At 43.1% G+C, this 13191-nt stretch overlaps 1 protein-coding gene across 1 annotated transcript in view; it reads right to left on the bottom strand.

Moving 5' to 3' along the window:
- Positions 1-10224: 10224 nt before the first annotated feature.
- FA2H (fatty acid 2-hydroxylase) overlaps positions 10225-13191 on the bottom strand; it is a gene marked incomplete at both ends in the record, with an annotated part of 56297 nt that continues 53330 nt past the window's right edge. The window contains 2 exons of the mRNA XM_083370709.1: positions 10225-10301; positions 11802-12054. Of these exons, the coding sequence (XP_083226835.1) occupies positions 10225-10301; positions 11802-12054 (330 nt within the window). The remainder of the gene's footprint in view (positions 10302-11801; positions 12055-13191) is intronic.

Raw genomic sequence — 13191 nt, forward strand, 5'->3', positions numbered from 1 at the left:
GTTGGGAAACTCTGTGTGTTGCTTAAGTTTGAGTTTCTGAAGATACTCCAAGCTCGGAGGGAGACTTGTTAAAAATCTGGGATGAACGAATGATTTAATTTTCATCCTGCTTTTATTGCTTGATAAAGGTTGCAAACATACCTGACGTTCCTTCCTCCAGCTATTTTCCCCACAGTAACAATCCTGTGAGGTAGGTCAGGCTGAGTGAGAGAGTGACTGGTTTTCTTAGCTACGAAGGGATTAGAACTCACCATCTCCTGATTTCTAGGCCAGTACCTTCACCACCACACCAAAATGGCTCCCATTCATGGTTTTTTGTCACACAGCCAGATGTTTAAATTGGATTTAACATTTTTTTAATCCATCTATCAAGTCCTTCCTAAGGATCTGGAATAGGCAGATGTTGCTTGATGGTGTTAAAGGTGTCACAGGATGTAAACTGTTTCCAGTAAAGCTGACTTTTGCAATTGACAGGTGACTTTGTCAGTGTTGATGGTACTCAAGTGGTGCTCCAGATGTTTTAGAATTGCAGTCAGGGTGCCTATCGTTATCAACACTGTCTTTGCTTCCTTTTGCCAAAGTCATTCTAGGTCTATTGTCTTTGTATTTTGTTATCTTCTCTAGTTCATTCTCTTCTCTTCTGCTGTCTCCACGTAGTGCCATGTCCACTATCCAGATTTTTTTGTGTCTTTCATATTGATAATTATTAAGTCTGGAGTGTTTGTTATTTTTGTTGCCTTAAAATGCCAGAACCTGCTACTGCTGGTTAGTAGCAGGTTAGTGACAGTGAGGCTATACACAGACATTGGAAGCTGTTTAATATTTCAGAATGTGCAAGCTGACATGGGCTTGTCAAGAACAGACCATGCCAAACAAATAGTATTTCATTCTTTGACAAAGTGACTAAATTGGTGGATCTGCAAAATGCTGTGGACATAGTATACTTGGATGTCAGTAAGGCATTGGACAAAGTAGACCACAACCTACTTCTTACTAAGTTAGAAAAATGTGGGATAGACATCATCCCTAGATGGGTTTGTAACTGGCTGACAAACTGCACTCAACAGATAATCCTTAATGGAACCACATCTGTACAGAGATTCCCGTCTCCCTCCAGCTGATGATCTTCTGCACCAGAGTCAGTTTTCTCTTCAGATCAGCTGAGAAACTCCTTAACCAATAATGCTAAACTCTTTGGATCCCGCAGCAGTGATGCTTGGTAGAAGGAGGAACAAAACCAGGGGAACCATCAGCCCTTTGAGGTAGGCTACTTCAGACATGGATAGGAGTACAGAAATACCACTTTACTATTATAGAATACAATAACAGCATTTTGAAAGCCTAAAAGAGTTTTTCGCTGCCTCCTCTTATACCCAACAGAATCAAGAATCAATTCTGAGGGGGTTTTTCTCACACTTTCCATATACCCATGACTCATTTGTTATTCTATTCTCCCTTCTCAGCTCCTGTATTCCTTCATCAAGCTTACTGCATTTTCCTTCCCAGAAATTCACCAATTTTCTTCCTTAAATTTTCTTGCATTGTTGTGGTTAGCTGCAAAGTCGTGTCTGACCCATCACAACCCCATGGGCAACGTTCCTCCAGGCCTTCCTGTCCTCTACCATCTGCTGGAGTCCATTTAGGCTCACGCCTACTGCTTCAGTGACTCCATCCAGCCACCTCATTCTCTGTCGTCCCCTTCTTCTCTTGCCCTCAACCTTTCCCAGCATTAGGCTCTTCTCCAGTGAGTCCTTCCTTCTCATTAGGTGGCCAAAGTATTTGAGTTTTAGCTTCAGGATCTGGCCTTCTAGAGCAGTCAGGGTTGATCTGCTCTAGGACTGACCGGTTTGATCGTCTTGCAGTCCAAGGGACTCGCAGGAGTCTTCTCCAGCACCATAGTTCAAAGGCCTCAATTCTTTGGCGCTCGGCCTTTTTTATCGTCCAGCTTTCACTGCCATACATTGCAACTGGGAAGACCATAGCCTTGACAATACGCACTTTTGTTGACAGGGTGATGTCTCTGCTTTTTAGTGTGCTGTCTAGATTTGTCATGGCTTTCCTCCTGAGGAGCAAGCGTCTTTTAATTTCTTGGCTGAAGTCCCCATCTACGGTGATCTTGGAGCTCAGGAAAATAAAATCTGTCCCTACCTCCATTTCTTCCCCATTTATTTCTTGCATTAAAACTGGACAAATAGGGTTATTCACTGCTTTGTTCTTCAGGCAGAGGAGAGTTCGGATGTTGGTGGGGCAGAATTCAGGGGCAGTGGAGATTTAAAAGGGGGTGGGGTATCAACCACTTAGGTGGCATTTTTTAACCCCTTCCCTCCATCCCCTGTGGGATGTCCCTGGTAGAATTTATGTACTTTTATGACAATTCAAGGACTGGAAGATGACAGGCTAAGCATGAATGTCCACAAGTTATAGTAAAAAGGCCAAGATGGAGAGCGGAATGGTGTGTTGAAAGCTCCAGCCATGTTTTATGTCCCTCACAAGCACATATTGTAAATTCACAGTTGTGAATTCTTCCTCTTTGGTCCCCCAGATGACCAGAATCATAGAATCTTAGGGCTAGAAGTGATTTTGGAGGTCTTACATCTAAGGCAGGAGACTTTATACTACGGGTGTCAAACTCGATTGCATAACGTGACGTATCGTGACTTTTTTGCCTTTGCGGAGTCGGGGTGGGCGTGGCCTGTGCATGATGCAACCGGCTGCAGGCCGCCAGTTTGACACCATTTCAGACAAGTGTCTGCCCAGTCTCTTCTTCAACACCTCCAACGATGGAGCACCCACAGCTTCTGAAGGCAAACTATTCCACTGATTAATTGTTCTTACTGTCAAGAAATTTCTCCTTAGTTCTAGGATAGATCTCTCCTTGGTAGATTTCCATCCATTGCTTCTTTTCTTGCCCTCAGGTGCTTTGGAGAACAAGCTGTCCACCCTCTACTCTGTGACAGCTGCTCAAGTATTGGAAGACAGATATTATGTCCCCCGTAATCCTTTATTTATCCCCGTATATCTTCATAAATGATTTAGATATCTTCAAAAACAATTTAGATGACGGAATAGAAGGGGAACTCATCAAATTTTCAGATGACACCAAGTTGGCAGGAATTGCCAACACCCCAGAAGAAAGGCTCAAGATTCAGATGGATCTTGACATACTTCAAGACTGGGCCCTATCCAACAAAATGATTTTTTTTAAAAAAAGTAACGTTTTAGGGGGGAAACCCCCCCAAATGTACAGGTACAGATTAAATAAAACCTGGCTCAAAAGGAGTAAATCTGAGAGGGATCTTGGAGACCTAGTGGACAATCCCTTAGTATGAGCCAGCTGTGTGCGGCAGCAGCCAAAAAAAGCCAATGCAATCCTAGGTTGCATTAACAGAGGGATAGAATCAAGATCATGTGAAGTATTATTACTGCTTTATAAAGCCTTAGTAAGACCACACTTGGAATACTGCATCCAGTTTCGGTCACCACATTATAAAAAAGGCTTTGGAAGTAGTGCAGAGAAGAGCAACTAAGATGATTAGGGACCTGGAGACTCAAACATATGATGAACAGTTACAGGCATTGGGTATGGTTAATCTAGTGAAAAGAAGTGAAAAGAAGAACCAGGGGTGACATGATAGCAGTCTTCCAATATCTCAGGGGCTGCCACAAAGAAGAGGGAGTCAAGCTATTCTCCAAAGCACCTGAAAGCAGGACAAGAAGCAACGGATGGAAACTAGTCAAGGAGAGAAGCAACCTAGAACTAAGGAGAAACTTCCTGACAGTTAGAACTTTGTGGGTGCTCCATCACCAGAGGCTTTTAAGAAGGGACCGGTCGGCCACCTGTCTGAAATGGTATAGCAGGGGTTGGACTAGAAGACCTCCAAAGTCCCTTCCAACTTTGTTATTCTGTTATTATTCTGTTACTTTCCAACACACATCTTTACTCGAGGCTCTCAGCATCCTGTTTATAATTAAACAAAAGTGTGTGCCTCTTAGGCCGCCTTAGAGTCGGGTGATGATATTTCCACTCATTTGAAGAAAAGCCCTGATTAAATGCTATCAGTCTTAAGACAAAGAACAGTCAGGGGGAGTGACCAATGGCGCTCCTTAACTCTCTCTGTACACTAGCGCCCCTTAGTGGTCAGACAGGTCATTGGATCTGTACAACTGTCAGAATGTTACATTTATGAAAGAAATCAATCCGTGGAATCCTTCCTTGCCTTCACAATTAAGTTTTTTTAACAGGAATTTTATTAAAAATTGCACTTAGAACAATGAAACCAACACGAACTAAACTAAAAAGTAAATAAATTGAAAGTGCAGCAAAAAGGAAGTAGAAAAGAAAAAAATAGAAAAAGAAAAAAGAAAAAGAAATATATAAATGACTTCCCTTTCATCACAATGCATAAACAATTGTAGTAAATTCTTAATAAATTACTCTCTCAAAAGACAACACATTATTTCTTCTTCTATATCTGATCTCTTATCCATACACAATTCCTTAAAACCCTGTTATTCCCATCCTGATCGGCAAAAGTCTATTAATTAAAGGTTACCAGAAACAACAGCAAAATAAACATTTTAGCCTTGATCAAACAAACCTTCATTTTTACTTTTAACTATCTTCATATTTAGTCCCTTCAAATAATGTGCTAGAATTTTATTTCTTTTCATTTTTTCCTTTGTCCCTTCTCACAAAATTCTTCAAAACTTTAACCAGTCTCTTATGTAAAGCTAGCACAGGAAAATTATACAGGTCACTTATTGAGTCTGTTCCTTTTTGAACAGTTTATATCCTTCTAATAGTTTGTTGTGGGTTCCATCCTACCAAGTTTCACTAATAGCTACAATATCATATTTGCCCTCCTAAATGTACTTTTCAAGTGGACAGTTATTTGAAGTTACAACTCCCAAAACATCTTAGGGAGATATTTACGAGAGCGAGATTCGAACAGCTTGATACAATGGTCAGATATGGGAGATTTCATGCTATACCGTACAATGAGCGTCTCTGCATTTGCGGAGCGGCAGAGGTAGAGGACCTGGCTCACATCCTATTTGACTGTTGTTTGTATAAGAGGGTGAGAGACAGGTATCTTGGTCTATATACCAAATGAATGACCCATTGGGATCCCCATATCAAAATAACTTACCTTATGTCCGGCCAGAACTTGAAAATAACATCCAACGTAGCACAGTATTTGAACAAAATGATCCAGTTAAGATCTGCATATGTGGGACTGATTGGGGTAGATTGTAAGGGCGACTCCGAAATATAATGTTTCCATATTTTATCTATATCTTAAATTTGCATTTTATTATTATTTTAACTTAAATTGTATTTTAATTCCATTTTAAATTGTATTTTATCAAATTCCATTTCGGATTGCTTTTATCTAGTTTTGGTGACGGTTTGTTGCTGGAACTTTGTACTTTGATATGGCCCAAGGGCTAATCAATAAAGTTGATTAAATTAAATTATGAAGCTGCTGCGTTAGCAGGAATAAGTGATTGGATTAATTTGATACAAGAGAGATTATTAAATCTTGAGGGCCACGACTTGTTATTTGGCTGGCATGCATATTTGTTGTATGATAAGAAGGTAGATAATGTGTTTAAAGTGCATATTTTAAGACAGGCATTGTTGAGAGTTTGGAAGAAGTATAGACATAAGTTAGATTACAAGATGCCGTTGTGGGCAATCCCAAAACACGCAATAGAAAACATAAATGTTGGCTTCAAACATGATGTGACTACGTATAAGGAGATTTTAAGTTTGGAAAGAAATGTCTGGTGTTTGAAGCTGTACAATCTCTTGCGAGATGAGAAGATCGTTCAAACTTGGTTTCAATATACTCAGTTACGGGCCAGGTGGAAAGAAGATCAGAAAACTGGTTTTACAATGACTGATGAAAATCTGATAAAGCAAATTAGAAATCAGGGTCCAGCACATATCAAACGGATATATCTTGCATTGATAGAAATTGACTCAGAAACAGAACTTGTTAAAGATTGTATGATAAAATGGGCCCAGAACATCCAAGAAGTTATTACAATGGACACGTGGGAAAAGATCTGGGTGAGGAACGTAAAATTTACACAAGCTCAAAATTTAAGAGAGAACTTTTATAAAATGTTTTATAGATGGCATTTAGATCCTAAAAAGCTCGCAAGTATGTATCCGAATTATCAGCCCAAATGCTGGAGGTGTGATGGCGAAGATGCAACATATTTTCACATATGGTGGACTTGTAAAAAGGTCAAGGCTTTTTGGATAAAAATTTGGTGGAATATGCAGAAGATTTTCAAGCAAAGGATAAAGTTTTGTCCGCAACTCTTTTTGTTGGGTATAATTACAGATGCTACGGTTGTGGACACTAAGCTGATGTTGAATTTAATTACAGCAGCAAGACTTTTAATAGGTCAATATTGGAAGAAGGAAGAATTGCCGACTATAGAAGAATGGACTTCAAAGGTTTCTGACCTGGCAGAGATGGCAAAGATCTCGGCTTATTTGAAAGATCATTCGCAAGAACGTTATATTATGGAGTGGAAAAAATGGATTGAATATATCCAGAACAAATATGGGATAAAAAGTTTCATCTCGCATTTGAATAAGTCTTCCTTTCTATTTTCTTTTTCTTTTTTTTCTTTTCTTTTCTATATGAAATATTAGTATTGCTTGTAGTTATCTTATTTGAGCTAGAGAGTGATAGATTTAAGAATTTATTGTTGGTAGCATATGGATGCTTATGATTGTTCTTTGTTTTTATACCCTGTACTTAGCTCTGGGAAGTCGGGGGGGGGGGGGAAAGGGGGGGAGGGGTAGGGAGGGATAGGTAGGGGAGGGGGAGGGGGGATTGTTAAAGATAAAATGTATTTTAAAACTTTTCAATAAAAAAAATAAAGTTGTTGTTGAATATTTGCCCTCCTGTAAGAGGTAATCCTTGACTTATGATCAGAATGAAAACTTCTATTGTTAGGTGAGAGTTCTTAAGTGAGTTTTGCCCCATTTTATGACTTTTCTTGCCACAGTTGTTAAGTGAGTCACTGCAGTTGTTAAGTAATATGGTTCTTAAGTGAATCTGACTCCCCCCCCATTGTCTTTGCTTGTCAGAAAGTCACAAAAGGTGATCACATGACCCTGGGACACTACGACTGGTCCAAGGCCCCCCTGCTCTGGAAACGGAAAGGCACAGTTACAGCAAGGATGCAGGAGGTATCGCAAGAGGCAGATGTTCCCATGGGCCACCAAGTATCCTGGGCAGAGGGTGGAAGGAGCAGCTGGCCATCACATCTGGGAATGCAGGGGCAGATGAGAAGGTTCCTATGTCCAGGGACATCCATGGAGGGAAGATCACCATAAGTAGGATAGGAGTATCCCCCCCACCCATCCCCCACACACATAAGGACTGGGACTTCAATTGCAACACCCATCCACTATCTTGCAGACTTTGGCCCCCTTGTGAACGCCACTGCACAGCAACCTCAAGTGTGGTGGGGTCAGTCAACGGGTAACAGACTGACAAAGCAATGCCGCAGCATCAGAGTGCAAACAGCTCCCCTTTTCTACAAATATTGTGATGTCACAAAACAGAAGGGGCAGAATTACAGAGTCCGAAGAGTATTTGGAGGTCTTCTAGTCCAACCCTCTAGTCAAGTAGGAGACCCTATACCATTCCAGACTGGTATAGAGGATGTCCAACCTCTTCTTGAAAACCTCCAGGGATGGAGCGCCTCAGGTTCTGGAAGCAAGCCATTCCATTGATCCATTGTTTTCACTGTTGGGAAATTTCTTATTAATTGTAGATTGGATTTCCCTTTAATGATCTTTTATCCGTTACTTCTTGTCCTGCCCTCAGGTGCTTTGGAGAATAGGCTGACTCCTTCTCTGTGACAGCCCCTCAAAACTGGAAGACTGCTAACATGTCACCTCAGTCCTATGTTAGTGTCATGGTTCCGACAGATGCAATTCTTCAAAGAACCTCGAGGCATTGTTTACCTTAAGGAGTCTTTAATCTTTAATCAAAAGAGCATAGCTTTGGCACGTACATGGTCAAGACAAAATCTGGATTCCCCTCCCCTAAGCACATAGTGTCAAAGCACAGTTCCTCCCTCTAATTAACCGTCATAAATTACATTCTCCAATTAGTTTGAATTGTAAGCTTTCCCTCCTGTTTAACCTGCCAAATTCTTCTCTTATTTCAAAACAGCCTTGAGAGACATTCTTCCTCTCCCCACCCAGCATCAACTAATTCAGACATGTCAAACACAACGACCGGGAGCCAGATCCGGCCTGTGAAGTGGTTTCATCCGGCCCGCGAAGCCATCCTGGAAACAGTGAGGGAATGGCCCCCACTGCCTTGGCCCTGGCCCAGAGACCCTCCTTCTGCCAGAGACCCTCAGATCTGTCCCACTCCTGCCCAGGCCCCCATAGGCACCCTTGATGCCAACGATGTAGAGCTGGCCACGCCCACCCGGTAGGCCATACGCACTCTAGCCACGCCCACCCAGTACACACTCACCCGGCCCCCTGAAGGCAACCGCAATGTTGATGCGGCCCTCAATGAAATTGAGTGACACCCCTGAACTAATTCTAACTCTAAAAGTAACACACAAGTTTTAAAGAAGCAAAGTTGCCTCTCCACATGTTGTCACAGCAAGAACATCTGATGTTAGCAGTGTTGACAGACTAGATCAGGGGTAGGCAACCTTGGCTTCTTTATGACTCATGGATTTCAACTCCCAGAATTCCTGAGCCAGCCATTCTGAGGGAAAAGGGAGAGGTTTCCAAGCTGAGCCATGCTAGCTCAGGAATTCTGGGAGTTCAAGTCCACGAGTCATAAAAGAGCCTACCCCTGGACTAGACATACCTAATTCCCACAATTCGTATGGTTTAGCCTCCAGTTCCCTAAACACCTTTGTTGCTCTTCTCTGCACTCTTTCTAGAGTCTCAATATCTTGTTTGCATTGTGGTGGCCCAAACTGGATGCAATATTCTAAGTATGGTTTCACCAGTCCAGTATAAAGTGGTATTGTCACTTCATGTGACCTATTATTCTATATTCTATGTTCTCCAAAGAGCAGGGGTGTCAAACTCGCAACATCACATGACGTGTCACGATGTATCGTGACTTTTTTTTCATTGCCGGCAATGGGGTGGGCACGGTTTCGCCATGGCACATCTGGCCCACAGCTTGACACTCCTGCCAAGGAGCAATAAAGAGCTCTAAGGTGTATCCACACAGGTGGCTAATCCACATTCAGTCCGAGGGGTTAGACAAGAGTTCCTCTTTTTCTAATATCCTCTTTCACCCACAAATCCCAGCACCAGGAACCAGAACATCTAAGAGCCAGAAGTCCGTGGCGAGTCGTGTTCTCCCACAAGATCTGGTTAGATGTTATATGGATAAATTCATTCATTCATGTTACAAATAAGATTTGGGTGCTTTCAAAGGGAACTGAGTGGTAGGCACAAACGTGGAAAGATTTGGCGTTATCCATAATGGGGGAATGGCTGGTGAAGTTGATGGAACTTGCTGAGATGGCTAAAGTGATTTCTTCAATCAGAGAAAAGGCATTGTCTATGTCTATTGCTAACTGGAAAGCCCTTATGGCCTTTTTGTGTAAAATAGAAAAAAATCTGAACTGACGGTTTATGGCGTTGATGATTAAGATACATTATAGAAAAAAGAGTTGCTGTAACCGTAGAATACGTTTTGTAATCATGCTCATCATTGCTGCAAAATAGATCAGAAACTAATTCTTTGTATCTTTTTTCCTTTTCTGTTTTTCTTTTACGTTCCCCCATTTCCTGCACTTTTAGCTTCTCTTTGATTTCTTCGTTGGTCTTTTTCTCACTTTTATTCGTTTGCATTAGCTTTCGTGTTCTTTAAGAAAAATATTTAATAAAATTATAGCTAAATAAAAGGAAGTAAAGCTGAGCAGGATTTCTGCTCTGACATCTGTCCCTGACTATGACACTAAGACGCAATTGGCCCTCTCCCCACTATTTGCTTCTTCACAGCTCCGGGGTGTCTTAAGGCACTTCTCACACACACACACACCCCGAATCCCCAAAATAATGCCACAAAAAGCAGCAGGAAAAGGAGACTCAGTTCTCTCCCCAGTCCAAGTCTGACGGCTGTTCCAGGCCCTTCAAAGTTCCACCAATAACAGCCGCTGGGAACCCTCCTTGCAGCACGGGCCGAGCAGGAACACTGGACGCTAATCGCTCTTTTCATTTTCTTCCGGAATCAGCGTGTGGAAGGGATGATCCCAGAATCGGCTAGTAATCCCAAAGCCTGCAGGGGGCAGAGGGGGAAAAAAGAACATGTGGGATAATACAGAATAACAGAGTTGGAAGGGACCTTGGAGATCTTCTAGTTCCAGGGATAGGCCACCTTGGCTCTTTTGTGACTCGTGGACTTCAACTCCAAGAATTCCTGAGCCAGCCATGCTGAGGGGAAGGGAGAGGTTTCCAAGCTGAGCCATGCTGGCTCAGGAACTCTGGGAGTTGAAGTCCACGAGTCATAAAAAAGACAAGGTAGCCTACCCCTGGCCTAGGCCTAGGCCACTTTATGACTTGTGGACTTCAACTCCCAGAATTCCTGAGCCAGCCATGCTGAGGGGAAAGGGAGAGGTTTCCAAGCTGAGCCATGCTGGCTCAGGAACTCTGGGAGTTGAAGTCCACGAGTCATAAAAAAGACAAGGTAGCCTACCCCTGGCCTAGGCCTAGGCCGCTTTATGACTTGTGGACTTCAACTCCCAGAATTCCTGAGCCAGCCGTGCTGAGGGGAAAGGGAGAGGTTTCCAAGCTGAGCCATGCTGGCTCAGGAATTCTGGGAGTTGTAGTCCATGAGTCATCAAAGAGCCCAGGTGGCCTACCCCTGTTCTAGTCCTGTTCAGGCAGGAAACCCTGTACCATTTCAGACAAATGGCTGTCCAGTCTCTTCTTAAAAGCCTCCAGTGTTGGAGCATTCCCAACTTCAGGAGGCAGGTCGTTCCATTGATTAATTGTCCTAACTGTCAGGATATTTCTCCTTTACAGTTGTAAAGTGCAAGGATCAGTTGTAAGTCACTTTTTTCAATGCCACTGTAACGTCAAATGGTCACTAAACGAAAAGCTGTAAGCTGAGGATTACTTATATGCCTTAGAGCGTGGCTGGCCAACCACTATGAGTTTTGAGGCCAAGAACTGCCAACTTTGGGGAACAGTGCGGGAAAAACGTTTCCAGCATCGAGCTCAGAACATGGTAGCAAAGTAGAAGACGCCCCATGTCTAAAAATATTGCATCCTTGACTTATGACCCCAAATGAGCCCCAAATGTCCATTGCTAAGCAAGACAGTTGTTAAGTGAATTTTGCCCCATTTTATGACCTTCCTTGCCACATTTGTTAAGTGAACACTGCAGTTGTTAAGTTAGTAACGTGGTTGTTAAGTGGAACTGGCTTCCCCATTGACTTAGCTTGTCAGAAGGCTGCAAAAGGGCATCCCATGACCCCGGGACGCTGCAAATGTCACAGATATGAGTCAGTTGCCAAGCATCTGAATTTTGATCACGTGACCATGGAGAGGTTGCAAAGGTCATAAGTATGAAAAATGGTCATAAGTCCCTTTTTTCCAGTGTTGTAACTTCAAACAGTCACTAAACGAATGATGGTTAAGTTGAGAACTATCTGCACTGACTTAGCTTGGCTTCTGGAAACCCAGATGCTTGAGAGCAAAGGAAGAGAACCCAAAGGCCAGCTGCATCCTTCAACTCCCTGCCCCTCCCCCTCCCCTCCCCAGGGCCCATCCTCACCTGCTTTCTGGTGTTCAAAGTGGTGCTTGATGTGATAGGTCTTCAGACTGTGGAGGTAGGTGCCTTCTTTAGGCGAGCCGTAGTGCAAGTAATAATGCATCATGTCGTAAATAATGTAGCCCAGGATTCCTCCACACAGGATAGAGAGCCCAAATTCTCCAGGAAAAACCACATGAACAAGAAAGTAGAAGAAGATGATGAACAAGGAGGTTGGCGCAGGTGGGAAGACCAAGCGGGATCTGTCGAACGGGGACTGCAAGAAAGGACAGGGGAGAAAATGAGATCTCAGCAGAGAGAGAACTGTGGGTTTCTCAACTTCTGCAGCTTGAAGCTGTGTGGACGTCAACTCCCAGAATTCCCACAGCCAGCCACTCTGAGAGTTGGTCAGAATAACAGAGTTGGAAGGGACCTTGGAGGTCTTCTAGTCTCTCTGCTTAAGCAGGAGGGTCTAGTCTATACCATTTCAGACAAGCGGCTGTCCAGTCTCTTCTTAAAAACGTCCAGTGATGGAGCACCCACAACTTCTGAAGGCAACGCTCATTAATTGTTCTCACTGTCAGGAAGTTTCTCCTTAGTTCTAGTCTGCTTCTCTCCCTGATTAGTTTCCATCCATTTGCTTCTTGTCCTGCCTTCTGGTGCTTTGCTATGCTGACTCAGGAATTCTGGGAGTTGAATTCCATGAGTCATAAAAGAGCCAAGGTTGCCTACCCCTGGTCTGGTCCAACTATCGCCTCCCACCATTTATCTTCGATGGAGGATTGCAGCATGTTTCTCATGTTTTCCTGCTGCAGAAAGGGCAACTGTTCCTCTCCTTTCTCAGGCGGCTTGGGAATTCATCTTCCATTTGCCTGGGGGACGCTTTGCCGCTGCCTTTATGGAGGGGTGGACATTTTTCTGCTATTAAGGTTTCCACGATTCCGAGGTGGGCTTGGCTGGCCTCACACCCCAGTCTGGATGGAGGAACCAACATGGGGAGACCCCCACCAAAGACTTGGGGCAGGAGCAGGGAATGAAAGTGAAAGTGAAAGAACTGCACGATGAAAGGGGGGGAAAGGGAAACATGTAACAGAAGTGGAGAACTGGGGCAGTGAAAGACCAAATATTGACAGACCCAGCCTTGGGCTACGTCAAGGGGTCTTCCAACTCGGCCCTTTTATGACTTGTGGACTTCAATTCCCAGAATTCCTCAGCCAGGCATTCTCTGATTGTAAAGCTTTCATTCTCTGATTGTAAAGCTTTCAATTTAACACACCACTAAGAAAACATGGATGAAGATCAGGAACAGATTGTCTTCAGGTTGAAAGCAATTTATGAAACTCTTCTTACAGCTTCTGATGAAATAAGAAGCTACAGAAAAGAACAAGATGTCACCCTAGATATACGACCCAAA

This window comes from Vipera ursinii, assembly GCF_947247035.1.
Source record: "Vipera ursinii genome assembly, chromosome: 10".
NCBI lineage: Eukaryota > Metazoa > Chordata > Lepidosauria > Squamata > Viperidae > Vipera > Vipera ursinii.